General features: G+C 42.0%; 1 protein-coding gene across 3 annotated transcripts; it reads right to left on the bottom strand.

Annotated features, from left to right (window-relative positions):
* Positions 1-1,167: 1,167 nt before the first annotated feature.
* On the bottom strand, positions 1,168-26,170 carry gareml (GRB2 associated, regulator of MAPK1-like). Of its 3 annotated transcripts, none has more exons than XM_011492021.4 (7): positions 23,206-26,170; positions 20,376-20,516; positions 11,332-11,462; positions 11,062-11,227; positions 9,372-10,222; positions 3,132-3,301; positions 1,168-2,218 (listed from the first exon to the last, which is right to left on the bottom strand). In XM_011492021.4, the coding sequence occupies exons 1-7, from the start codon at positions 23,315-23,317 to the stop codon at positions 1,618-1,620; spliced, it is 2,172 nt and encodes a 723-aa protein (XP_011490323.1). In that variant the 5' UTR covers positions 23,318-26,170; the 3' UTR covers positions 1,168-1,617. The 3 variants fall into 3 exon arrangements, with proteins under 3 accessions (XP_011490323.1, XP_004083940.1, XP_011490324.1); XM_004083892.5 differs by having other exon boundaries at positions 10,008-10,222; XM_011492022.4 differs by having other exon boundaries at positions 10,095-10,222.
* Positions 26,171-27,496: the final 1,326 nt, after the last annotated feature.

The raw sequence follows: 27,496 nt of genomic DNA, 5'->3' as shown, positions 1-27,496 counted from the left end.
CACAATCTCTGTGGGATTTGAACCTGTGACCCACCTGGCGAGCTCCTCCCACCCACTGCTTTCGTGATCGCGCGACAGCTTTCATCTTTGAATATGCAGGAAGGACTGCAGAGCTCGTTTCACAGAGACCAAGCCGCATTCTTCCTCAGACGTTCAGGAGGTGGTTCCAGCAGCACTCCTTAGTTTGGAAGGATGGTGTCCAGCATGTGACCTCCGCACCTGAGGTCTTGCTGCCTGGAGCAGGTAAGTCTCAGAGACTGTTTGAAATGGTGCGGACATGCTCTCTATTACTAATCAGGGCCTAACACAAAGGCGTGAAACCCCTACAGTCTTTAGCAAGTGGCTGCCAAGCTTCAGTTGAGTATAAGAAGGTCAAGACAGTCATTTCTGGGCTTTCATGAGCTGATAATGTCAACATGAAGTCAAGATGGTGGCTCCAACAACAGCTGGTGCACCCTCTGGCTATGATCTTATTCACGTTCTGCTTTTTTGAAAGAAGCAGTGATGTTTAGCTATTGGACAAAAAGTGGAGGGATTTCAGCCTTCAGCCATCTAAAAAACTCGTTTTTATGTTTCGCTCGGATCTTTGAGTCCAGGTTCCTTTGGGAGAATTGAGGAGTGTTGATTTCAAATTAGGCTTGGGTGGGCACCGCTTGGCATTAACATGTTTTCCTTCAGTATAGAAACAAAGAAACAAAGGAACCAAGGGATTATCTTCTCCTAATGTCAGACCTGTTGGGTCCAGTCGGGTTTCACACATTAACATCACAAGGCAAAGATGTTCCAAAGCAGAGACATAAACAGAGGAAGTGAATAAATGTTAATGGCCGGGTACTAATACATTCCACACTCAAAGGAAGTGGGGTTGATGAAACCAGACAGTGCTAGAAATATCAAAAACTATGTCCAGAAACGACGTCCTCCTTTCTTTTTGGCTAAAAACGACACCATCATGATTAAAAAGACCACTGGGAACACTTACACTCACAGTGTGAGAGACTTAAAGAACAAACTACATGATCATAAGTGTCTAAACACTTTTTTAAATGGTTAGCAATTTTTTATTGATTCTTTCTCTATTTTGGAGAGATTTTTTTTATAAACCCGTTTATTATTTAGTGTATGAAATAAAAATAAATGAAGAAAAAAACCGAGGAAAGAAGACTGTTTTCAGTTGGATTACATTTATTTTTATGCATTCCTAAATCAAGTATTTCTGAACAAGCTGTCTGAGGTACATCCGGAGAAATCTATGTGTTACTTCATGTCAGCGTTTTAGTGTATTGGATACCTAAAACCCATAAAAGGGGGCTCTGATAAAAACTCTGCTCCAAAGCACAGAATGGCTTAAATAAACAGCACTGCGTGTTTTAAATGCCCGTCAAACTCACATTATAACTTTATTTAATTTGAAATAAATGAACATCTACTGAGGTGCAAATAATAGGAAATTAAAAAACTTAAAATTGTGTGTAAAATCTGACTAAGATGCTTTTTTTTTTCCAGTCTGGGAGTCAAGAGTCACTTCTTTTGTTTGCCCACAAGGGGGCGTTCTTTCCCTTTGTTTGGGGCTCAGCAGTCAGTGGGTCACAGTAGAAGGCACATTAAGCAGGGCTTTCAGATTTTGGGCCTCCAGCCCTGGATGAACTGTGTGATTTTGGTCACGTGAAGTCGGCTCAGGTGGAAATCGTGCGACAGGATGTCCTCCGTCAGCTGAACCAGCAGGCTGCCGTCAATCCGCTCCCTCTGGAAAACGCCCACCGCTGCCTCGGGAAGGCCGATGAACCGCAAGCACGCAGAGACCTCCTCCAGGGACAAAGCGGAAAGGTCGGCCGGCGGCCGCCAGGTGGGGTCAGGCGGCAGGGACGGTCCCTCCGTGACCCCGGAGGGTGTCCCACCCCCCTCAGCACCTCTGGAAAAATCTGTTGCGGGGCTGACCGCCGGCTCAGGTGAAGGGCAGGGGGACTGACGGTTGAAGGGGTTCAAGGCACCAAAAGGAGCGAATCGACTCTGTGGAGGTGGAGGTCTGAGTCTGGGTACGGAGGAGGGGAAGGAGTCCGCCCATGGCTCCGCCCAGGTGGCCTGCGCCGGCTTGGGATTGGTGGAGCTTTCTGCAGGGATGGAGGATGCAGGCTCAGGACTAGCCGGATTCGGAGCAGGACAGTCACCCCAAGAGCAGGGATAACAGTAGATGGTGGCGTCTGGGGAGGGCGAGCAGCTGGGGGACAACAGAAGGAAGTGACATCATCATTTAAATTTGGACGGTGTTTAAAAAGGATCAATCCACTTTAGCGAAATCACAATTTGACAAAAAAGCTGTTCCAAACGTATTAAACATTTTTCATAAAGGTTTGGAAATCAGTTTGATTCTAAGGAAAATATTTAAATAGAACTACTAATTTTCTTACTTCAAAAAAGGAAGTGATGCTGGGAAGCGTGCATCAATTTAAGAGTTAGATTTGTTTTTGTCAAGCTTGGAATTTAAGACAGCACCTTTAGTCATTCAGTTTTTAAGTTTGCACTTTTTAAAGTTGAAAATTAAGGTAAAAAAGGCAAAATTATAATATGTCAAAAGAATTATTGAAACCAAATGAAAAGATTTAAAAAAAATAGTTAAATCTCTGCCAAAAATGAGATCAGCTGACCAAGAAAAATCAATTAAAAATATTTCCATTAAAAAAAACACTAAAATAAATGACCAGATGTTACATTTGCTGTGAAAGTGTCATATTAAGATCATTGGTAACATTAACAAAATAAAGGAACATTAATAAATGTTGGCAAATGTCAAAGTTAATAATAAATATTACATTTATTAAACATTCTGCAAAGAAATGATGGTGCTGAATTATTCATGGCACACACTTCATTTGGGGATTGCTTCAATCACATCAATACCAGTTTGTGTTATTTAAGCATTATTTAAAAAATGTAAGGATGGTAAACAACGACAAATGTGTGAAGTATTTCATTTCATTTCCTCAAAATGGAGTTTATGCACTAAAACCATTTTACTTGTATTCGTCTTAGCTTAGACTGCTTTATGCTTTTTCTTATTTATGTTTATTTTGGTTAATTGACTAAAAAGGTCAATGAAATTTGATCCAAAAAAAGAGAAGAAATGATGGTACCTATCATGCAGTCCAGAGGAGTAAAAGGAGAGGTTTGGTCTTGGGGAGGCAGAGGTTTTGGGGAATCGAGGAGGAACCGGAGGGCTTGGGGCCGGACTGGAGATGGAGCCACCTTTGGAGCAGCGAGGAGGCACAGGAGGAGCAATCAAGTACCGACATTCCTCTCTCACCTATAAAAAAAATAAAACAAAGGCATCAACAGGGTTGGCCGAGTCTCCATTCCTGGGAGGCTTTCTCTGAGCGCCTGATGTGTTTGTTACATGTCAAAGCGAACAAGCATCACATATCCAGCAGTGTGTGTTGGCGGGCTAAATATCAGGAAAAGGAGAAGACTGTGTGACAGGCCATAATCCAGCCGTTCAGCTGGTGTCACACCCACACAAAGAGTTATGCAAACACAACAAAAGCTTGTTAATGAACCCTTTAAACACACTGACACTAATGCTGGGGAACAACTAAATATTTCAAACGTGGGCAACTCATGCACTAAAGTCACAAAAACATGGCTCCACGTATGTTTTTAAAGTTTTTTTTCTGAGATATTTTCTTTATTTTTAATCCTGTGTCTTCAACTCAAACAGTGGAACACTGAAGGGATTACAAAATTGGAGGAGAAAAGTTTAAAAAACATTCATCTCAGCTTGATCTTAAAACAACTAAACATACAAAAAACTATTTTAAAGTGTTCCTTTGAATTTTAATTTTCAACCACCACCGGACACTATAAATATCTGGTCATGCCCTTTGGTCTCTGTAATGCCGCCTTGGTGTTCCAGGGTTTTGTTAATGGCATCCTTCAAGACATGCTATAACACTTCGTTGTCGTCTACATAGACGACATTCTGATCTACTCTGACACATTGGAGGAGCACGTTGCACATGTTCGGCAGGTGTTACAACGGCTGATCCATGTACGCCAAGTGAGAGAAGTGTGAATTCCATAAAACCTCTGTTTCTTTTCTGGGTCATGTGATCAGTGCGGGGGGCGTGGCGATGGACCAGGGCAAGGTGGAGGCGGTGCTGCAGTGGCCCCAACCAACCACAGTAACAGAGACGCAGCGATTCCTCAGGTTTGCCAACTTCTACCAGCGTTTCATCCATGGCTTCAGCACAGTGGCAGCCCCTCTCACCTTTCTGCTGAAGGGCGCTCCCAAATGTCTGCTCTGGACTCGGCAGCCATGGGGGCATTCTGGACACTAAAGCAATGCTTTACCCAGGTGCCCATCCTCCATCACCTGGACCAAGCCAGTCAGTTTATTGTGGAGGTGGATGCCTCTAACACAGGGGTTGGAGCCGTGCTCTCTCAATAGCATGGTCAGCCAGCCAAGACTTTCCAGTGCGTCTACTTTTCATAAAAGCTTAACTACGCAGAGTGGAATTACTATGTGGCGACCGGGAACTGCAAGCAATGAAGGAGGTGTTCTCTGAGTCGAAGCACTGGCTCAAAGGGTTGGCTCAGCCCTTCCTGGTTCTAAAGAACCTGGAATTTATCAAGTCAGCCAATCGGTCACTGTTCTTTTCATGCTTTCAGTTCCAGGTCACATATTGCCCTGGCTGCAAGAATGGAAAGGCCGATGCACTGTTTCGTCTCTTTGAAACCTCTGTGGAAGGACCAGTCGAACCAAAACCCATCGCGCCCACGTCGCGGATCCTGGCTCCGGTACAGTGGAACATAACGACAGAGTTGTCTGAACTCAATGCTACTGAGGCTCTGGTGCTCCATCGTGGCCGGCTGACAGGGTGTACATCCCTCCATCCCATCGGAAACAAGTTCGTCACCTTGTGCATGACTTGCCTGTAGCCAGACACCCAGGTTTGGCCATCACACCATCCCTAACTGGACACTCTTTCTCATTGACCACTTTTTCGTGTACTATGGTCTACCGCAGGACATCGTGTCAGACCGTGGTTCCCAGTTCCCCTCATGTGTGTGGCGTGAGTTGTGCAAAGGTCTTGGAATAAACGTGAGGTTAAGAAAATATTTGTTAACAATTTGCAATAAAAACTTTTTCTGTTAGAGAACCAACAACAAAGAGAGGAGGGAAAGAAAAAAAAATTAAGGAGTATTTGGCCACTTTGCACTTCCTTCCAAAACAAAGAAAAGAAAAACCAGTGAAATGATCCCAAAGTGAATTAATGACTGTATTTTATAGACTAACAGGAATTTAAAAGAAGATTGAAGACCTATTCCAACAAAAGCTAACAAAAGAATGCCGTTTGAAAAAGATCTTATTTGCGAAGCAGGAAATACGCTGGCCAGACCACAGTCTCCCAGCTCCACACCATTCTGATTAATCCAATTGCAGACAAATAGAACCATGTGCTTCTTTGTTTTCTCTGTCTGAACTGGAATCTGGTTCAAACTGTACGACAATTTTTGTTTCACCACTAATATTAAGGTTGGGGTGTGAGGGGCTGTTCTAGAAAACAACTCAGGTTTGGGGATTTTTGCTAAAAACGGCATAATCATAAGTAAAAGACCACTGCGAACGCTTTGACAATAGATCTAAAGATGATCAGAGTGGGACTTAAAAGACAAACAGAATCTCAGTTGTGCCCCGGTCAGATTCCTCATATGGGGGGACCTTGGGGGCTCTGCCTAGCTGTTTGTGTGAGTGTCTGGAAGTGTGTATTTGTGCACCAAAATCTTCTTTTTTCAAAATATTTACTAATGTTAAAACTATGGACATCGAAGATTGCTCATCCTGCTGTTTCTTTTTTAAATCCCCAATCTGTTTTGTCTTTTAATGTTTTTCCTCTGATCCCCTTCTCCGTTTTATCCCTCCCTTTTCTGTAAACCGTGCCCCCCATCTGCTTAAATGCCCCTCACCCTCTCTCTTCAGTATAGTCTAAAACCTAAACTGAATATGCAACAGGATGTGGAATTATTTTCAAACTCAGAAGGGGTTTATACGCCTTGTGTTTAAAAAGCCCAACATATTTTAGCTGTTCAAAATTTTTGTTTTACACTAAAGGTTCTTTGTTTCTGTTTCCTCAGTGCCTGGACAAGAGACGTTAAAAGAGCTGCTGTACAACGACAAAGTATGTTTCAATTGTAATAATGATTACTATGAAAATAGTAAAAAATAAATAAATAAATAAAGTGACTGAAATAATGACTGAAAGGCAGAAACCTGCTCAATCTTTAGATTAAGCAGAAAATTTGGTCTCTTTTAATATATCTAAGCAATAAGCTCTTTTGATGAATGATCTTCTCACTGCTAATAAGCTTGCTTTGAATATTTTATTAAAATATATATCAGTGCATGAGGACAGTAAAGAGAGGAGGTCTATGATCTACTTTTGTACAGAGCACACCCTGGACAGTTTACCTATCCATCACATGGTCACATAGAGACACCAACACACACTCACACATGCACACCAAAGGGACACATTCATATTCACCAATAGCCTATGACGCATATTTTTGGACTGGAAGGAAGTGCCAGGAGAACATGCAAACTCCACACAGAAGGACCTCAGCTGGGATTTAAATCAAGGCCTTCTACCTTAGAGGTGAGAGAGCTAACTACTACCCCACCATGCAGCCCATACTAAAAACTACTCTTGTGTTGAGCAACATTGACATTGAAAAACCTAATCAATTTTAGGGTTTCTTGATCTGAGTGCAACCATTGAAATGGGGACGTTTAAATCCTTGACATTGTGGAAAGTCAAGTGGCTTTATTCAGTTGTTTTACTTCCATAAGTGATAGTAAAATGTAAAGGGAGTACCTCAGGGTACGGTTCTTGGATCTCTGCTGTATAACCTGCTCCCTCTGGGTCAGACCATGCACACCAATAGTGTTTGATATCCCAGTTATGCAGATGACACTTTGCTTTATGCATGTATGATATGTGATGCTACATACACACAGGGCTCAGAAACACGTGCTCGAGCTGCTTCCAATGAAAAGTCTAAGTAAACACACACATTGGCGTATTTTGGGCTTTCAAAACTTTCGCTTTTCAAGTCTATTTTTGGGCTCTACGTATAAAAGCGTGGCAATTGAAGGAGCACTGAAGGTTGAACCAGTTGAACTTTGACCAATCTGGGACTAATCTTTGGAAGTGACGTCTTGATAGCATCCTTTTCAAAACATGGTACTGCAATCGGTTTAAAAATTAATTATGAAGGAGAAATTAATGATTGCGATTTGTGCTCAGCTGGACTGCTATGATACCAAGTCTTTTATATATTGGAATAGAGCTGGGAAAGAAAAAGCCTGGAGCAAGATTCTGCTTCAACATATCGCACCAACTCTCCTCTAACTGTGAGCACATGCGTTAGAACCGGGTAGTGACAAACCTGTGCGAACACCATATGGTAAATGGTAAAAATTGTAAATGCCATATATTTGTATTGCACTTTACCTTCCTTGAAGGCCCAAAGCGCTTTACAGTCCCATTCAACCTTTCACACACTGATGGCGGCTCCGCAGCCAAACACTGGCGCCAACCTTCCACCAGAGGCAAGGTGGGGTTCAGTGTCTTGCCCAAGGACACTTTTACATAGGGAGAGGCAAGGCGGGAATCGAACCTGCAATCTTCCGATCAGAGATCGACCGCCCTACCCTATTAGGAAATGCACATTTCACATCGCGATAGACTCAGATTTGAGTTTCAAACTCGTGTAAAGAGCTCCGTCACCTGCACCTGTGCGGGTGCTGCAGATTTTTTGTTTGTCCAGGCCCATGGAGGGTTGTAGAGAGGAGTGGCCGGTGTGTTGCTGTCATACAGTGCCCTTACACCACACTCTAGTCATTAATAAGGTGCGAGTATTGGTCCTTAAAACCTTACGCAAATACTGTAGGATTACACTGAATGTCGTATTTCATCATTTTTAACAGGTAGGCTGCAGGCAAGGAGTGCACAAGGAGCAAGCACATACTACTTGAACAACATGAAAACATGGAAAATCCATGATATGCCTGCATCTCACCTACTTCACCCTTACTTGCTTGTTGTATAATTGTTCACATGCTAGAAAAAAATCTGCAAACCTTTCTTTTCTCTACATACCCAGAGTGGTCTACGACCTTGACATTACCTGTATGCCCCATACAGGTTAGCCATTTCTCTCCCACAGGCAGCCTACATCCACCCATAAGGGCAGTTTTGACTATGGCTTGAGTTTATTTTCCCCATCTCCAAGTCATAAAGATACAGAGATCTCATGTCCAGACAAGATTCGGAGAAACTGATTAATGCCATCATTCCCTGGAGAAGAACTGATCACATCACTCTTCGTCTCAAGTCCTAGTACTGGGTACTGGTTAAATTTCTGATTGACTTTAAAGTACTTATATTACCACCCGAATTTCTGAATAACGAAACCTCGGCTCCAGACACGCTTCAGCTATACAATTCCAGACAACAAGCTTTTCCTTTATCAGCCAGCACTACCTTACCCATCCATGTAAGCATATGGATAATATAACATACTATTAAATCCTAAATGGGAGATGATCTTTTCCCTTCTGCATGATATTCTGTGGAACAAAAGATATAAAAACAGAACTATGAATCCCAGGGAACCGGCAACGCACTCCATCCCTGGTACTCCTCGTGCTTTTGTGACAAGATGAATACGAACTGGGCTTCAGTCCTTTCTATGGACTCAACGTATAAACTGGTGACTTTTCATTTATAATTCAATCTTCCCATGTAAAAAAAAGCAACCATTTAATTCTTGAAGCCCTGCCTCTGACAATCAGCTTATTCCTGTTGTAACAATATTCTATTATTTAATCTGGGTAGTCTTCCTCAAAAAAACATTAACCAAAGCTCCAAAATGTGATATTTGTGGGGTTTTTTCTTCATGCTCACACATTTGAGTACACTTTGCATTTTTAACAAGTTTTTCTTTTTCTGTGGGTTCTTTTAGGCACCATATGATGCAGAAGCAATGAGAACTAATTTTGGTAAGGTGCTTTTTAGCTAAAAAAAGTCTGGAGCTAGCATCCGTTTTGAAGCTAAACTGACCCTGTGTCAGTGAGAATTCTTTAAAAACGTCGGCTCCAATGAAACACTGGTTACCTAGAACCTCGTGGAACACTGTCTTACAATATGTCTTGCAGTACGGTGAAAGTACGGGGGAAATAGGTACTGTTTTTGCAGAAAAAAACTAATTTTGTATGAGAGTGGGTAACTAATGAATAATTCAAACCAAGGAGTGGAGTTTTTTATGGAGAAAAGAACAAAAATGGATGAATAACTTTCTAAACCTGAACTTACAGCATCAGATTTTGGAGGTACAGGTGGTGGGGTGGACACTTTTGCGACCAGGGTACCAATGGAACCATCCATCGCAGATGAAGAATGGAAGGATATAAGATTGGGCTCCTTTCCTAAGCTCTCGGTGTTCTGACTGGTCCAAAGTTCTTCGTAAGGGATCTCATCGCTGGTCCTCATTTCATTTTCGGTCCACTCTGGAGTCACATACTCCCTCTCCTCACCGGGTACCTCCTCTAGACGCTCTCCAAAAGAGTCTCGGCATCGCTCCGAAATGCTTTGTGAAACCCCACCGACGTACCCACACATTGACAGGCGTTGCAGTGCCGGAGCTAGCGTGTCCTGACCCGATACGCACACGCGAGAACGTCTTGGGCTAACACACTCCTCGGTCATACACTCTAACTCTGGTCGGGTTTCTCTGACAGCTCGGGAGTAGGCGTCCGGATCGAAGGCATGACGCAGCAGAAGGCTCTCCAGGGCCGCCGTGTGAACAGAGGCCACAGCCACATTAAAACAGGGCATGCAGCGCAGCAAAAGGAAGTGGGAGGGGGACACTTCCTGCCGACGAAGTACCAAACAGATCACCACAGTCTTGCTGACAATGTTTAGTAGCTTGTAGCGGTGGCCCTCGCGTACCGCATGGCGATCAAAGGGGTTCTGTGGTGGTCGAGATGGAACAGAGACATTGACTGGGAGGCGAACTCTCTCTATGATGCTCCGTACTGTGTGCTCTCCTCCCAGCATGCCTTGCTCCAGGGGAGAACGTGTGCAGAAGCGTCCCCGGCAGCCAAAGGGCAAGCTGACACTCTGATTGGTGCGATGGTTCATGCAGACCAGGCAGGGAGTTTTACCTGAAATTCCGAAAATCAAACAAACGTTTTAGGACACTGAACCTTCAGTAATGCCAGATTATTAATGGTACATTTTTTAAGGATGGTTTGTTGTTACAGCAAATGCCTTCTTCCAATCAGGAAGAAGGGATTTTGAATTGGTACATGGCGGTCTGTCAGTCAAACAAGGTTGGGTGTTATTGTTAATATGCTAATGCTAGCTGTCGGACTGTTTTTTTTACATGTTGCTAGGAAGGTTGGGAGTCAGCAAAGTCAGGAACGTTTATTTTAGTGGTTTCAGACTGTTTTAATACAGGTTTCAAACAAGTTTGAGAGTAATGGTAGTGGGAATATGCTAACGAGGCTAATTCTACTTATGTGGCTAACATGTAGCACATTGCAAACAAGTTTGAGAGTTAATAAAGACTGACAGACCTATGGCTGACTCTTTTGTCTCGCTTAATTCGCCTTTTAGTTTGGTGAGCCACATGACAAAGTTAGACCATTCATTGACGATGCGTCTTATGGTCCAGCTGCGCTCTATAGTGCAGACAATACTGTGAAATGCTTCTACTGACGAGAAGGAAGAAGGATGGGACAAAATGTTTCAATCATCAAATGTTTAGTGGCAGGTTGGATGTGGATCAAGAGAAGAAAAATACATGAACCCCATAAATTATTAAGTTAGCGTCCACAAATTGTAGCCAGTGTGAGTTCTTATATTTGAAATAATATCCATGGTTGTTTTAATAGACGTTACAAAGCACCAGAGTGTGTATATGTGTGTTTGTGAGGCCTATAGACTCAAATATTAAGAGAAGACATGGAAATAACAGAATTTCTGAGGATTTTCGACCTACTTCTGGGAGTCTTGCCTAAACGTCGGAGAAGCATGCTCAATCCGATCTTTTCCTTTGGAGAAGTGGCGCAAAGAAGCTCCGCCTTCCCCATGAGTGACAGCTCATCTCCAGCCTGCAGAGTGAAACTGTAGGGCTCACTGTCCTCACTGAACTCTCCTGAAACCACCTGGAAAACGTGAACACGGGAGATGTGGAACTGCGGAAGGACTTTTCAGGGAAATGTCGTAAATCAACCTGCTGCTGGTCAGCGTTTTTTTGGATTCGACTGACCTTCACGCTGAAAGTGATCGTCTCCAGGACAAAGACACGGTCGGGGAAGATGGCGGCAACTTCCTCTACGCTGGAGAAATACTGTACAGGATCGCTGACGTCCCGGTCTTCATCCAGCAGCTTGAACTTGCCTGCAAAGAAGAAGACCGAAAATTTAAAGACCCAATCTGATCATCTTTTGAGTCATTTTAAAAGTTTTCCAGTGGTCTTTTAATTACCGTATTTTCTACCACCTAAGCTGCACTAAAAGGCCTTCATTTTTCCCCCCAAAACACACCTTATAATTCTGAGGGCCTCATATAGGGAGATTGTGGCCCGCCCAGCATAATTTTTTATGTCACATTTACAGGCTTTTTCAAACAACATTCTTTGTCTGCTCCTGGTTGACAACAATTAGAATACAGAAATACTCAGAAAGGCAATTTCAATCATAATTTTCCTAATATATTTCCTCCATCATCAGAAAAATGCTACAAGAACATTTTAAAACACTAAAAAGACCATTTTCTTTGGAGTGGGTCTTTCAAAATAGCAACTAATTGGAAACAGTTTGGACGTGAAAACACTGACACTTATTTGACCTCTGACCTGGCAACGCCTCTTAGCCGATCGACAGCCGAAAGAGTTGGCATGGCAACCAATAAAAGACCTTTATTCTCACGCTGAGCAGAGGCCTGTCACCATGGAGACACTCACATCCTCAACTCTCTTCTTTTACCATCTCTTTACTTTTCCTTAAGCTCAGACTGTTTTGTCAAAGCTGTTAATTATGGTTGGCTTTTATCGACCGCAAACGAGTCCTGACAAAAGGATTGATTCACCCAAGTTCACAAGTTGCAACAAAAGCCGGTCTTTTCTTGTACTGTCAAAGTGTTTAGGGCAGAATATCAAACCCCTCCCAATCCAAACAGGATCCACCTTTCAGCTCAACCAAAACCCACCCACCCTGCTTTAAAAAGCAAACAAAGTTTGACAACAAATTGGAGTTCAGCTTCACAATCCACAGCACAGTACAGGGTGGGTTTCCTTCATTATCATTCAGCTTTTTCGACCTTCACACTCCTCCCAGTGAGGCAGGATGAAGAGTCAGAATGAGAAACAGGGATGCATCCTGTTGTCCATCCCAAGGAGTCAACCTATATCTCTCCCATCCTAAGCCTGTTTAGACTTCCTGTATGAAGTCATCCCAGAGACATTAGCTCATCTCTGCATGGAAACACTTTGTGTAATTAAAAACATGGTTTTGTTACTTCACCAGAGTTATGCAGTACAACAGACATGTCAGGGATGTGCCCCTCGTCCGTTAAGATGAAAAGTAAAAGCACTCTGTTTGCTAAGAGATTTATCTGTAGAAAACTTTGTTGTTTATTTAAAAAAAATAAAATAAACAAAAGAAAAAGGATGAAACCAAAGGGAGGCCAAAATGAGAAACTCCATAATCTATAGAATAAAGTCAAAAGGTTTTTGTAGTTGGTAAATATAAAGACCCACTCTGAGGAAACTGGTGTTCTTGGTGTTTTTGACATGTTCTTGTGGACATTTTCTGATCATGGAGGACAGATAATAAGCTAAAAACTGCATTTCTGCATAAATGTGTATTCAAATTATAGGGAATCAGGAGCAGATGGAAAAATGCTGTTTGACGGACATCTTATTTGTGACGTAAAAAATACGCTGGGCGGGCCACAAGCATCCTGCTCCGCTCCATTTTGATGCATCCAATGTCAGAAAAATAGATCCATGTACGTCTTTGCTTTCCTCGCCTGAGCTGGAATCTGGATCTAAACTGTAGGACTGGATAGCTCAAGCATTGCTCGCCATTTTTGCTGCACCATTAACGTTAGGTTGGAGGTGTGAGGGGCTGTAAGCTAGCTGAAGATCGAGCTCTCAGCAATTGCTCTGCATAAACAATCCAGCCCACAACTCAAAGGTGAATTCTTGGAAAATAGATCAAAAGGTGATTGATGTGGGTCTTTGACGCGGTGAAATTTCTGTTCTCCTAAATATTCCACGGTCAACTGTCAGCTCTATCAGAACAAAATAGAAGAGTTTAGGAACAACGGCAACTCAGCCACCAAGTGGTAGACCATGTAAAATGATGGAGAGGGGTCAGCGGATGCTGAAGCACAGAGTGCAAAGAGGTCACTGTCTTTCTGTACAGTCAATTGCTGCAGAGCTCCAAACGTCATGTGACCTTCAGATTAGCTCAAGTACAGAACGCAGAGAGCTTCATGGAACGGGTTTCCATGGCCGAGCAGCTGCATCCAAGCCACAAATCACCAAGTGCAATGCAAAGCGTTGGATGTCCTTTAACGTGTGCAGAAGGATGCTTGAGATTTTCTACCAGTCTGTTGTGGCCAGCACTCTGTTCTTCTTGGTGGTCTGCTGGGGGGGCAGCATATCTGCCAGGGACACTAATAGACTTAACAAACTAATCAGAAGAGCTGGCTCCGTAATCGGATGCAAAATGGACACATTTGAGTTCCAGTTCCAGTGAAAGGAACTCTGAATGCTTCAGGATACCAAAACATTTTGGACAGTTCCATGCTCCCAACCTTGTGGGATCAGTTTGGAGCGGGCCCCTTTCTCCAACATGACTGTTCACCAGTGCACAAAGCAAAGTCCATGAAGACAATGATGACAGAGTCTGGTGTGGATGAACTTCTGGTCTGCGCAGACTCTGACCTGAACACCATAGAACACCTTTGGGATAAAGTAGAGCAGAGACTGAGAGCCAGGCCTTTCACCAACATCAGTGTGTGAGTTCACCAATGAGCTTTTGGAAGAATGGTAAAAAAATTCCTAGAAACACTCCTGAACGTTGTGGACAGCCTTCTCAGAAGAGCTGAAGATGTAAAAGCTGCAAAAGGTGGACCCACATCATATTGAACTCTATGGGTCAAGGATGGGATGATACTTCAGTTCATATGTGAGTCAAGGAAGGGGAGCCAATCATTTTGGTAATATAGTGTACATGTCAGTAGTTGGAGCATGGCCTGTAACTTTTCATCTTTTAGCAAGTAATTTGAAAACCTGTCAATCAAAAATAAAAAAACTTCCATTTTTGATCACAAAAAAGAAAGTAAAAAATGGAATCGATATCCACCTGTGCGCATGCTCATTACGACAAATTTTTAACCCTTTACTATCAGAGATGTACACCAATAACAAATAAATAACACATATTCTTTGGACTGTTGTAACACTTCAACATTTAACGTAATTCTGTTGCAAAGAAAAATCGGCTTTACCGAAGTAACACTTCTCTTTTTCAGAATGGGCTGGAATTCCGTTCATTGCGTAAACTGTTATGGTTGTCGAAAGAATGTCAACACTGTACCTAAAGCTCCAGTGTTAAAGGGTTACGTTGTTTTACTTTGTGGTGAACAGGCAGATTTAATATTGTAACAAGCCACCTAGTGGTTGCAGGATGAAATGCTTGGGCTTCACTTTTGGTTTTAAACCAGCTTCAAAAAGGAGACAGAACTGAAGCCTTTAGATATTACAGTTTAAACCATCAAATGTTTTTTTTCACTCAGCCAAGGTAAATAACTTTTTTGTTTGATTGTCAGAACCACACAGGGTTTAAACCTGAACACATTCATACATGAATACTCTTTCATCTGTGGTTTGTACAAATTCAGCACACCTTTCAGGTTTGGTCAACTCTGAGAAGGACAACCCAAACCGCAGACAAGAAAATGTGGCTCATCCAGATTAGTCTGAAAGCTTTAACATCAAACTAAAGCGGCTTTGGCCAAACCAAACCACATTTTGGTCAAATTGGACCGGGTGTGGATGAAACTCTGCTTTAATCTAAGGATAGAGAGAAAAAAAGACCCCGTCTATTCATTCTGTACATATACGTTCCAACCATGTTTTTCTATGTGACATATAGATGTAATCATTACTGTTCCAACTAAAATACTAGAATCTCTGACAGTTATGACATCAGCCCCCCCCCCACCCTTTCATACAAACGCGTTTTCGTCTAAATAAGGAGCCAGAAAGGCGACAGGAGTGCGAGATGACATCAGCGCTCGCTCAGCGGAGGAAGCGAGCGGACAGGAGGCATTAAGATCCAGTTACAGAGTGAAGGATGAGGCTGAATGGAGGCAGGACAGTGCGGTTGAGCAGATGAGCCCTGGTGAGGTCATGCTGAATGGACTCATTCAGCCGGAAGACCGCTAGTCGGGGGGGGGGGGGGGGGGGGGGGGGGGGGGGACGACTCAATGAAGGTCACATGGTAGCAGGTGGGATGTGTGGATGCTAAAGCTACAGTTTACTCTCCTTTCATAAAACCGCGGGTGTCTGTTGCAGTCTGGGACAGTACGACAACTCGTCATTTTATTTTCTTGTTGTTGTAGTTTGTTTTATTGTGAAGGGACCAATCTGTTCAGAGGATCAAAGCTACTAAGATCACTTGGTCTTTAAAATGAAAAACATGTTTTAAGTAACTATGACCTGGACAGAAGCAAATTCTTTACATCGGTTTATTAAATTATTTGAATCAAACTTCATTTGGAAAATTCAGTATCAATTCATGAAATCCATCAACCTGTTTTCTTTTAAAGCAACTTTTTATACATTATTTTAGCCTTTTTGTTAGATTGTAAAGGGATTTATTATTGTTATTCAAAGTTCCGTTTAAATCACTTGTCATGTTAACGTTGTTCCGCCTTCAGGGTGGAAATGTGAATCCACTGGAATCTGAAAGAGAATCTAACTGAAAACTTAATGAAACAGATTTTGTGGTTTGGCAGTGATACTTTTGTAAAATATGAACAGATGTATTTTAATCGCCTGTTCCTCACTCTTAAACTGTGTTTTGCTGCCTGAACTAGATGATGTTGATGATTTTGAACCAGGTTGTGCGTCTGTAAGTCTGACCTTCTCTGTGCTTTGCTGCAGCTGAACACAGTCGACCTCCAACCGATGGTAAAATGTACGGACATGAAGAGTTCAGACAGAGCTTTATGTTTCAACTGAATGAATCCTGAACTCATGTTTGTTTGTCACTCAAACAAAACATTGTAACTGATTCAACCAACCAGAAAAATTGGCCAGCAAACAACCAACTGACCTGCAGCCAATTAGACCACAATGTAAAACCAAACAGCCAACTGGCAACAGTAGAGAGGTCGGCAGAGCTGCCCACCATCACTATATGAATGATGAGAATGGAACTGTTACTGTAAAGCACTAGAAAAGCATCTGTATGCCATTTGTGAACATCTTTCAACCCCAATTTAAAGAGCTATTTTAGTTACATTACTAGGACCAATTAACTGATTCAATAATCGCAGAATTCAACAACTGAGTTCTTCACAACCAACACGTGAGTCTCCTACAGTTTTAAGTTTTGGGTGTGACTGTTGTCGTGGAGCTCAGACGAGGAAAAGAAAGACGTTCATGGATTTATTTGTCTGCAGGTGGATGATCAGAATGGAGCAGGGAGCTTGTGGCTTGTCGTAGTAACCTGTACATCACACTTAACAAGCTTTTTTATCTGCATTTTTTTCATCAGCTCCTGATTCTTCTGGATTTAAATAAAAACATATTCATGAAAACATCTTAATTTCTTTAAAAATTCATTAAAAAATGCAACAAAAAAAAAAAACATGTTAAAACATCAAAAACACAATATTCATTGGAGTGGGTCTTGTGCAGGTCAGAACCAAAACCTGTTCTGGGAATTTTGACAAATGTGGAGAGTTTTCCTTTATTTGCCCGTTTGAGATCTCCCCAGAGTGGCTCAATAATATTGAGGTCAGCAGACTGAGACGGCTGCTCCAGAACCTTCTCCTTTATTCTGTTGGAACCAATGACAGGTGGGCTTGGTGGGCTTGTGTTCTGGATTGTTGTCATGTTGAAATGTCCAAATGTGTCCCATGTGCAGCCTCTGAGCTGAAAAGTGCAGGTTTCCTCCAGTATCCTCTGATAATGTGCTGCATTCATCTGCCATCACTGTGGCTTTGTAGCTCACACATCCCAAACCATCAGTGACCCACCTCTGTGTTTCACAGTGGGAATAGTGTTCTTTTTCATTGTTGACTCCTCTGCAAATGTAGCGTTTATGGTTGTAGCCAAAAAGAACAGAACCCTGTCAACAGAACCCCTCACATTTGAACACTGTTGACTGGCATCCTCAGTTCCTTGGATATCTTCTTATATCCCTTTCCTGTTTGGTACAGTTCAGTTACCTTTTCCCGTAGATCTTTAGACAGCTCTTTAGCTTTCCCCATGACTCAGGATCCAGACATGTCAGTGTAGCACTGGTTGAAGGAATGATGGGAGCTCAGAAACTCCAAGACCTTTTGTGCACACATTGATTACAGACACACAAGTCACAGGTGAGGATGGTTACCTTTAGCTGCCATTCAAACCCTATTGTGTTTTCAGAACAGAGTCATCGAGGTATGTAAACCTTTCAACAGGGTCATCTGGGAAGTTCCTGTTGTCATTATCATTTCCACCCAACCCCAAACTGTGAGTGGAAAAACAATTTTTGGGTGTGTTATCATTCATATTTTCGGAAAAATGACCAAGAAATCATCATTTATTTCAGGGAATGTAAACTTATTAGCACAACTGTGAACACATAGCCAGATCACTGATCAGCCAAGAACAACCTTTTCGTCAACCAAACCCAATTAAAAACCAGATCTCAGAATTCCCAGCACTTCTAACTACAGTTACAAAGCAAATGGTCTAAATTAAATCAATGACACAAAATAAAATGCATTTGTGCTTCTAGTGCTCTGTGGAAAGTTGCTTCAGCAGTTTGGACCAAAAACATTTATCCAATGTTCTGCCTTGTTAAGCAAGAACAAAGTAACTGAAATGCTGAAGCAACCATCCACCTTTATGAACTTTCCCATTTTAGAGACACTGGTGTGAAACAAGAACATCCCACTGAGAGTAGTAGGTTTAAAGGTGGTCACCTGGACTTGATTTTTAAAGTTGAAAATGTTTCACCTTTTATCCAAAAGATTTCAGACGGGCCTGAGATATAAGGAACTGAAAAACTAAAAAGGATTTTCAGACAACACAACATCCCAGTTCATCTCAAACCTGTTAATACTCTCAGACAAAAACTGGTTCATCCTAAGGACTGTGTACTCTATCCACTGAGAACTGCAATGAACAGTACATAGGAGAAACCAAACAACATCTACATAAGCGGCTTTACCAACATCGCAGAGCCAACCCAAGTGGACCTGAGTCTGCAGTGCACCTCCACCTGAAGGCCACAAACCACGAGGACAGTGAAGTCCAAATTTTAGTCAGAGAGAAAGGATGGTTTGAGCAAGAAGTGAAAGAAGCCCATCTTTTTCAAGAAGGATAAACCTTCTCTTAATAAGAATGGTGGTCTCAGGTTTATTCTCCCATCCACTAACGGCAGTGTTCTGAAACCCAAACAAACCGAACCAGTTCCACCTTGGTCGTTAACAACTGAAAGAGATGACCAGGTTAGGGAGGGAGTCACTGGCTCCCCAACCCCAGCTGAAGACAAACGACTCCAAAGCACCCGAAACCATATAGTCTATGTAGACAATACTATCCAGTTTCAGGTCTGATAACCCCCCTCCATGAGCACATATATACCAGCTCTTTTACCAGCTACCAGAATTGACAAACCCTTTTGGATAAGAGGTGAAACGTCTTCAACTTTAAAAACCAAGTCCAGATGACAACATTTAAACCTACTACTATGATGTAATCTACCTGGATGAATGAGAGTCTTCATAGACATTTCCCACAGAGAAATCTCTGCTGCTGGTCTGTAATCCTTTAACATCAGAGTTTTAGCTTCAGTATTTACGTTCTTTCTAATACCATAATTCTTTAATTGCTAATGCAATAAAAGCCTTTCCAGGGGATTCTGTAAAGCAGCTTTATGCCGATATGCAACACTTTACAGTTTGAAGTGTTTATGCATTCAATATAATCCATCTGATTCCACTGGTATTATGGTCATTGTATAAAAGGCATGTTAGTTTCAAATTCATACTTTTACTCAAATTTACCAATTTTATTATTATTATTATTATTATTATTGTTTTTTCCGTTCTATTTTATTTTCTTTATTTTATTGTTTTTTTTTTTTGGCCAAGCAAAGAAGGAAGGGTGTTGGGAAGGGAAGATGGGAGGGCTGGTTGGGTTATGTAGATTGGGATGGGGGATGGATAGACTGGGAGGGAGAAAGGGTTAAAGGGGTTTGGTGAGATTCTTTGATTGTTTTTTGAATGTATGTTTGAAAATGTTCAATAAACAAAGTTGGGGAAAAAACCTGCACCTTTTTCAAGGACATCGTTTCTGCAGAGGGGCAAGAGTTCAATATAAAATTCAACTCGGAGTTGTGGACTGTTGGTGCAGAGCAACCCTGCCCCCCTCGCCCTTTCCCTTTGGTGAGAGCTTTCTGTTTACATGCTCTCCTGCTAGTTTACAGCCCCTCACAACCCCAACCTAACATTAGCGGTGCAACAAAATGTTGATCAGAGCTATCCAGCCGTGCAGTTTAAATCCAGATTTCAGCTCAGACGAGGAAAACTAAGACTTTCATGGATCTATTTAGAATAGAATGGAACAGAATAGAATAGACTGTATTGTAACTGTCAGCAGCAGTTAAATTGTGGGTGGTCCATCAACAGCATGCACAAGACAATACAAAGTAAAAAAAATAATAATTAAAAAAGGGATAGGCAGTTAGAAAAAATAAAATGCAATAGACATAACAATAAAAAAACAGGAAACAATAATAAATATGGTTAAAGTGAAGTGTGCAGTTTTTGTGCTAATTGTGACTATTTACAGTGGAGTCATTTGAGGGTGTTAAGCATTTGTATGGTCCAGCTGTTTGTGAGTCTGAGTACTTGCAGTATCTGTCAGTAAGTGGATGCGACAGAATAGAGCAAAGCAGGGAGCCTGGAGTGGGTCTTTGAAGGGAACTCTGGTATGTTTTGGTGTAGCCGTTGGTGTGTTTTGTGCGTATTTACTCTGCGTGTCAATAAGTAACCACAACCGGGACGGCGTGCGCTCACCCTGGTACTGCAGGGGAATGTCGATCTTGGGTCCGATGACGTAGTGGCCCTCCTCCAAGCTGTGGGCCGTCACTGTGGTCCACTGGCGGCAGGAGTGCAGCAGCACCACGTCCTCCTCCGAGAGGCCCTCCACACACTCACCTGTGACAGAAGCAGCAGGAAGTCAGCTCTTCACGGTCACGCCGAAGCGCCGTGCTCTGACACAGTAACGGGATGTTTATAATTACCACCATTAGTGACGGTTCACCACCCCTAACCTATACTCATCAGGGCTGCAGCTGGCAAACTACTATTACCACACACTGCAGCTTCCACAGGAGCTCCAGGACATTGATTTCTGCAGTGGAACAGTTCAATCCTAGACACAGACGTTGGTCAGAATGCCGTGAAGCTGCTAACGTGTTAATAGATGCCGGAATTCAAATGAGAACATGTCACACAAGATTTAAACAGCAATCTAAGCGCAGCACAGTAAACATTGAGTCACATGGAAGAACCATTAAGGACCGGAGAGCTGGTTTTGTTGGTTCATTGTTGAATACTAAAGTCAAGACAGCTCAGACACTTCTCTGCCTTAAAGCTAATCTAACAGTAGTGCAGAAAACTACAAAATATACAAACTAACAAGAAGGATTTGAGGAAAAAGAACAAAAAGCTACTTTGAATCTCAATTAAAATAGAAGGTAAGTGGAGCTAATGCACTTCATCACGTCACCACTAGTCAAATCTGTCTCCATTCACTTTAAGTAATCAAACTGTTTGATTTCCACTTCTGTCTGCAGATTAAATGTCCAAGATAAGCGCATTATAGTGACAGATTTTTATCATATTTCTTTAATTTTAGAATCAGGAGAAAAACTGTGTTGAAGATCGTCCGGAACTGCCTCAGTGTTCCAACCCACTGTCATGTTTCTCCTCAACGTTTGTCCATTTCTTAAAAGGGAAGACTTGGCCAAAATGCAGCTGAAAAGCTGATCACATGACCACAGGCTGTCTCTCCTATTTACAGTCTGTGACTGCTTTCAACTGACTTTCAATGAGGCGACCTGGAAGCTCTGCCAAACTGGCAACGGGCCCGCTGTGTTCCAGGATCCCAGAGTGGAAAAGAACCAAATCCAGGTTTGCATCTGCGGGTTTAAAACCGATGAACAAGTAAACACACTTTTTCAAAAATGTGACAGTAGGGCCAGATCAGGAGCAGACACAGGACATGTTATAGGTAAAATAACACAGAATGTACACGCTCCAATATAACCAACATGTATCATGTAAAGGAACAGCATTCCAGTTATTCCCAATAATTCCCACACTCTGACATCAGCCGTCTTCCCTGTGAACTGTGTCCCTGCCTGCTGCCCGTACGCTGTGGGCCAAAATGTGCGGCAGGGGAATTGTGTTTTCCACCAAACAAATCTGATAAAGAGAGTCTGAGCATTTAGAGAGTTTTAGGAAAGTCCCCATCATGCAGCTCCTGATGCTTTCTGTGTAGATGTGGGCAGAAGAGCGCTGGATGCTGAGTGCACAGTCTGACCTCCTGCTGGTAGGATGTATTAGTGAGTGTGGGGTGATAAAGTGGAGTTAATAAACACCCACAGCTACTTTGTGTGCGTGACACACCTCCCCAAAAGTGCAGATTTTGGAGAGGGTGGGTGCGCGCTTCGGTCCAGAAGGGCAGAACTGGAGGTCCGCCTGCTGCTTGTTAGTATTCCCTGCATTCACCGACAGATTACAGCATTTACATATGAAAGGATTGAGCAGCACTTCAGCAGCAACAACAGACACTTTGTGGCTTTCCGGCTCCGTTTTTCTAGATGGGAACGACTTCGGACACAACACCGAACCTGGAGAGGAGAGGCTACGGGAGCACCCCACGAAGACAGACATTAGGAAGTCTTTAAATTATTTGTATTAGGGAATGTGATGCACATGCAATAGCTGTGAACAATTTTCATGCCATAAAAGGAAACAGAGGACGGCTGGTTTCAAAATAAAAGCACAAAAACAAATCCATTCATTTTCATTTACAATACTGCAAAAGTCAGGAAAATACATAACAGATGAGAGAGAAGAGCTAACCCATCGACTGACAGAAATGTAAACAAGCTCCATATATTCTTCTAGACTGCAGATAAACTAATGTTTTATCACTAGGATCTGAATGGGTTCATTAGCCCCAAATAACTGCCTCTTTTTCCACTTAAACCTTGAGTGATGTTTGGGCCAAACTGACCCCTAATCCCTACAAGGATTGCAACTATTACACCGTCTTCACTAAAGGAAATTCGTTCTTTAAAGAGGTTATATGGACTCAAACACCACATAACAGAGGAGACCACTCCTAAATGCTTTGGTCTGAGACATGTCAGTGATGGAAACACTTTAAAAAAAAAATTTGAGACCTAATCAAAGAAAAGTGATCACCTCTGACTCATTTCAACTGAGGGGAAAGACCACTTAAGTGTGTAAAGCTTCTACATTCATAATAAAATAGAATCTTACCCAAAACTTTGGTTATGTGGGTTAAGGAGTGTTATTTTATTTTGAAATTCTCACTTCCTGTCGGCTTTGACATTTTAAAAAAAGCGCTTCACATAGTAGTCAAAATAATTCCTGCACTTGAAGTCACAAAAAATGTCCTAAAAAACATAAATAACAACAAACATGTCTCTGAATGAACTTTTCCCTAATTGTTTCTTCAAAAAAGTGATTTTAAAACATAATTTTACGCCACTTGTTGACCTGAGTTGGATTATAAAGCGTTTAAATGGAGGACACGGTAATAAAAAAGTTCTCCGGTCCATGATTCTGCAGCGCAGAGTTGGGCTCTTACCGTGCGCGAGCCGCACCAGCGCGGGCAGACGGAACTTGCTGACCACCGCGTCCAGCGGCAGCGCCGCGTGGCTCCAGCTGATCTCCGACAGGCACGCGGGCAGTTTCTCCATCCCGCCGGGGCATCACGCTCGCGGGGACACCGCTGAGGAGGAGGAGGAGGACGCAGGGGCAGAGGAGGGTGACGGCGGCGGCGGGTTGATGATGAAGAGGATGAAGACGGCGGAGACTTTCGCCATGTTCGGTGCGAGCGCGCAGAGAGGAGCGCGAGCAGGTTTTGTACATCCACGCGCGTGCACGTGAGTCCGGGGAGAAAGTCCAGACGTTCATTTTCAGTGTCTTGTAGAACACATGAGAAACCCGAAATATTGTTAAATATTTAAAGAATATTTAGTTTTATCGTAACAAAAGAAAATCGATCAATGAAAACGATTTTTTTGAACAACAAAGACGAAAAGAAACACATAGAGAAGAAAATATTCAAAACATTTCCAAAAATATTGCAGCTGCAACAACATTGACTTTTAGGAAGGCTTTCCAGAGGTTTGAAGTGTTTTTTTTCTTTTCTTCTGAATGCTCATGTGCAGCTCAGACATGAAGGTCTGGATCACAGGAGTCACTCTTCCTTCATCCCGAAGCATGTCAGTCATGTCTTCCACCCCAAACTGCTCATCTGCATGGACTTGGAACAGTTTGAAGCATGGAATGCTCAAAAAATCTCCTGGAATGTGAAAGGGTCCAGAAAATCTGTCAGTAAAAACAAAAGGGTCAAGTCCAGCTATTGAGAACATTCCCATACCATGACTCTCCCCCCACCAAATTCTTCATCTTCATGGACTTTGTTTAGTATGCTCAGTCATCTAGGAACAATCTGCAGCGAGGAGTGCTCCAAAAATCCTTTGACATATTAAAGAGGTTCTTTCTACGGTGGCCCTGAAACACAAATTACACCATCAAATAAATCACTCCACAAAAATACATTTTAAAGACCTCAACTGTTTAAAAAAATAACTGAAATAAAAACATTACTTTTTAGGAATCAAAATTCCAGAAACCAAAACACTATTAAAAAACGAAAAAATATAAAAATGAAATGTTTAGGAAAACAAAAGCAACTTCCAGAAATCAAAATAAAATTTGGAAAAGGTAGGTACCACAGGGACGTCGTTGATTGGATGATGATGAGTTTTGACGTTTACGTCTTTGATGTCCCCATACTTATTGTTACGTTACTTATAATACGTACAGTACAGACCAAAAGTTTGGACAATGAAAATTGTACATTCACACTAATTGCATCAAAACTATGAATTAACACATGTGGAGTTATATACATAACAAAAAAGTGTGAAACAACTGAAAATATGTCATATTGTAGGCTCTTCATAGTAGCCACCTTTTGTTTTGATTACTGCTTTGCACACTCTTGGGATTCTCTTGATGAGCTTCTAGAGGTAGTCACCTGAAATGTTTTTCACTTCACAGGTGTGCCCTGTCAGCTTTAATAAGTGTGATTTCTTGTCTTATAATTGGGGTTGGGACCATCAGTTGTGTTGTGCAGAAGTCAGGTAGATACACAGCTGATAGTCCTACTGATTAGACTGTTAGAATTTGTATTACGGCAAGAAAAAAAGCAGCTAAGTACAGAAAAACGAGTGACCATCATTACTTTAAGAAATGAAGGTCAGTCAGTCCAAAACATTGGGAAAACTTTGAAAGTGTCCCCAAGTGTCACAAAAACCATCAAGCGCTACAAAGAAACTGGCTCACATGTGGACCGCCCCAGGAAAGGAAGACCAAGAGTCATCTCTGCTGTGGAGGATAAGTTCATCTGAGTCACCAGCCTCAGAAATGGCAGGTTAACAGCAGCTCAGATTAGAGAGCAGGTCAATGGCACACAGAGTTCTAGCAGCAGACACATCTCTACAACAACTGTTAAAAGGAGACTGTGTGAATCAGGCCTTCATGCTAGAATATCTGCTAGGAAACCACTGCTACAGAAAGGCAACAAGCAGAAGAGACTTGTTTGGGCTAAAGAACACAAGGAATGGACATGAGACCATGGAAATCTGTGCTTTGGTCTGATGAGTCCAAATTGGAGATGTTTGGTTCCAACCACCGCGTCTTTGAGCAGAAAAGGTGAACGGATGGACTCTACATACCTGTTTCCAACTGTGAAGCATGGAGGAGGAGGTGTGATGGTGTGGGGGTGCTTTGCTGGTGACACTGTTGGGGATTTATTCCAAATTGAAGGCATTCTGAACCAGCATGGCTACCACAGCATCTTGCAGTGGCATGCTATTCTGTTTGCGTTTAGTTGGACCATCATTTATATTTCAACAGGACAATGACCCCAAACCCACTTCCAGGCTGTGTAAGGGCTATTTGACCAAGAAGGAGAGTGATGGGGGCTGCGCCAGAGGACCTGGCCTCCACAGTCACCGGACCTGAACCCAATGGAGATGGTTTGGGGTGAGCTGGACCGCAGAGTGAAGGCAAAAGGGCCAACAAGTGCTAAGCATTCTGGGAACTCCTTCATGACTGTTGGAAGACCATTTCAGGTGACGACCTCTGGAAGCTCATCAAGAGTCAATGCCAAGAGTGTGCAAAGCAGTAATCAAATCAAAAGGTGGCTACTATGAAGAACAATATGACATATTTTCAGTTGTTTCACACTTTTTTGTTATGTATATAATTCCACATGTGTTAATTCACAGTTTTGATGCCTTCAGTGTGAATCTACAATTATTATAGTCAAGAAAATAAATAAAACTCTTTGAATGAGAATGTGTGTCCAAACTTTAGGTCTGCACTGTACGTTTTATGATTAATACAGACTTTATCCAGTATTTTCATAGTTTTTGGGTGTAATTATAGACAAATTTCATCCAATCAGCAACATCCCATAATATCTATATACCTTTTCATGTTTCCACAAAAAAATATTTAAAAAAAATTGTAAAAGAAAAGTAATTTCTAGAAATCAAAATGAAATGTTGCAATAAAATTCAACACAAGACGAAACCAAAAAAGATACGTTCACTGCTCCAAAATCTCTGTGTGTTTTGGTGTCACTTGGAACTAAGCTCTTGAAAAACAACCCCACATCATGATTCTCCCTCCACCAAGCTAATCTTCATGGACCTGTGCTGTTTCATGTTAAAACATTTGGAAGTATAGAACTCTCCAGAAATCTGTTGGTGTGTTGAGCATCCAGAAGTCCTTTGACTAAAGCTAAGGGGTCAAGGCCAGCTCATGAAAAACAACCCCACATCATGATTCTCCTGCCGTTAAACTCCTCAAGGTCTTCAATCTGCTCAAGCAATGCTCTAAAATCTGTTGGTATGAGACGGGTACCGATGGAGAACATATGGAGTCCAGGGGCGGCGTTGACTGCGCCGCCATCATCAGGCGCTTTGCATTGGTCCTAATGACGTATGATGTGGAGCTGTTAGGTCAGGGGTCTGCGACCTGAGGCTCCAAAGCCACATGCGGCTCTTTTATTTCTCCACTGTGGATGTATTTAACATTTGAAGACAAATGTTAAATACATTATTCTCTTTGTAGTTTTAGTTTTTTTGTTAAGTTTAAGTTTTGTGGTGGAATATTATTAGAATATGCTTAAAACACACACTATGTTCAGCAGCACAACAGTATAGTTGCTGTCTAGAGGCAATAAAAGTACTTGAAGTATAGAATTGAATTTATATTTATTTAGATTTGTTTCTAAAAGTGGAATTTTAACTTAATATTGTCATGCTTATATTTAATTGTAAAAGGAAAATAGGAGGGAAGGTGCAGCAAAGTTATGATAGAAAATTCTACTTTTGAGTTTCCTGCATTTTTAATTCAAGTCCATCTGCTGCAGCAGGAGAATCTTATTTTACACAGGGTGTATTTTATTTTGAAAGGAACATGTATGCTGCTATTAAGAGTCTTCTTTCTCTTTCGGCTTTTCCCATCAGGGGTTGCCACAGCGAACGAGTCGCATGGTAAGCTTGGCAATGTTTTACGCCGGATGCCCTTCCTGACGCAACCTTCTCAAAGCAACCGGGCTTGGGACCAGCACAGAAGTAGAGAAGGGAATAGGCAAAGCAAGGCAAGTTTATTTGTATAGCACAATTCGTACACAAAGTAATTCAAGGTGCTTCACAAAACAGAAAAATGCATTAAAATCACAATACATCATAGAAATAATCAACGTAAAATTTACTTTAAAAGAAAAGAAAAAAAAAATAATTGAAAATTGATTTAAAAATAAAGGAAGGAAAGGAAAGAAAAGTGCAGATAGG

The sequence above is a fragment of the Oryzias latipes genome, chromosome 24 (genome assembly GCF_053564925.1).
Source record: "Oryzias latipes strain Hd-rR chromosome 24, Olatipes_Hd-rR_3.1".
NCBI lineage: Eukaryota > Metazoa > Chordata > Actinopteri > Beloniformes > Adrianichthyidae > Oryzias > Oryzias latipes.
The sequence above is the reverse complement of the archived record's forward strand: the minus strand, read 5'-3'. Positions and strand labels throughout refer to the sequence as shown.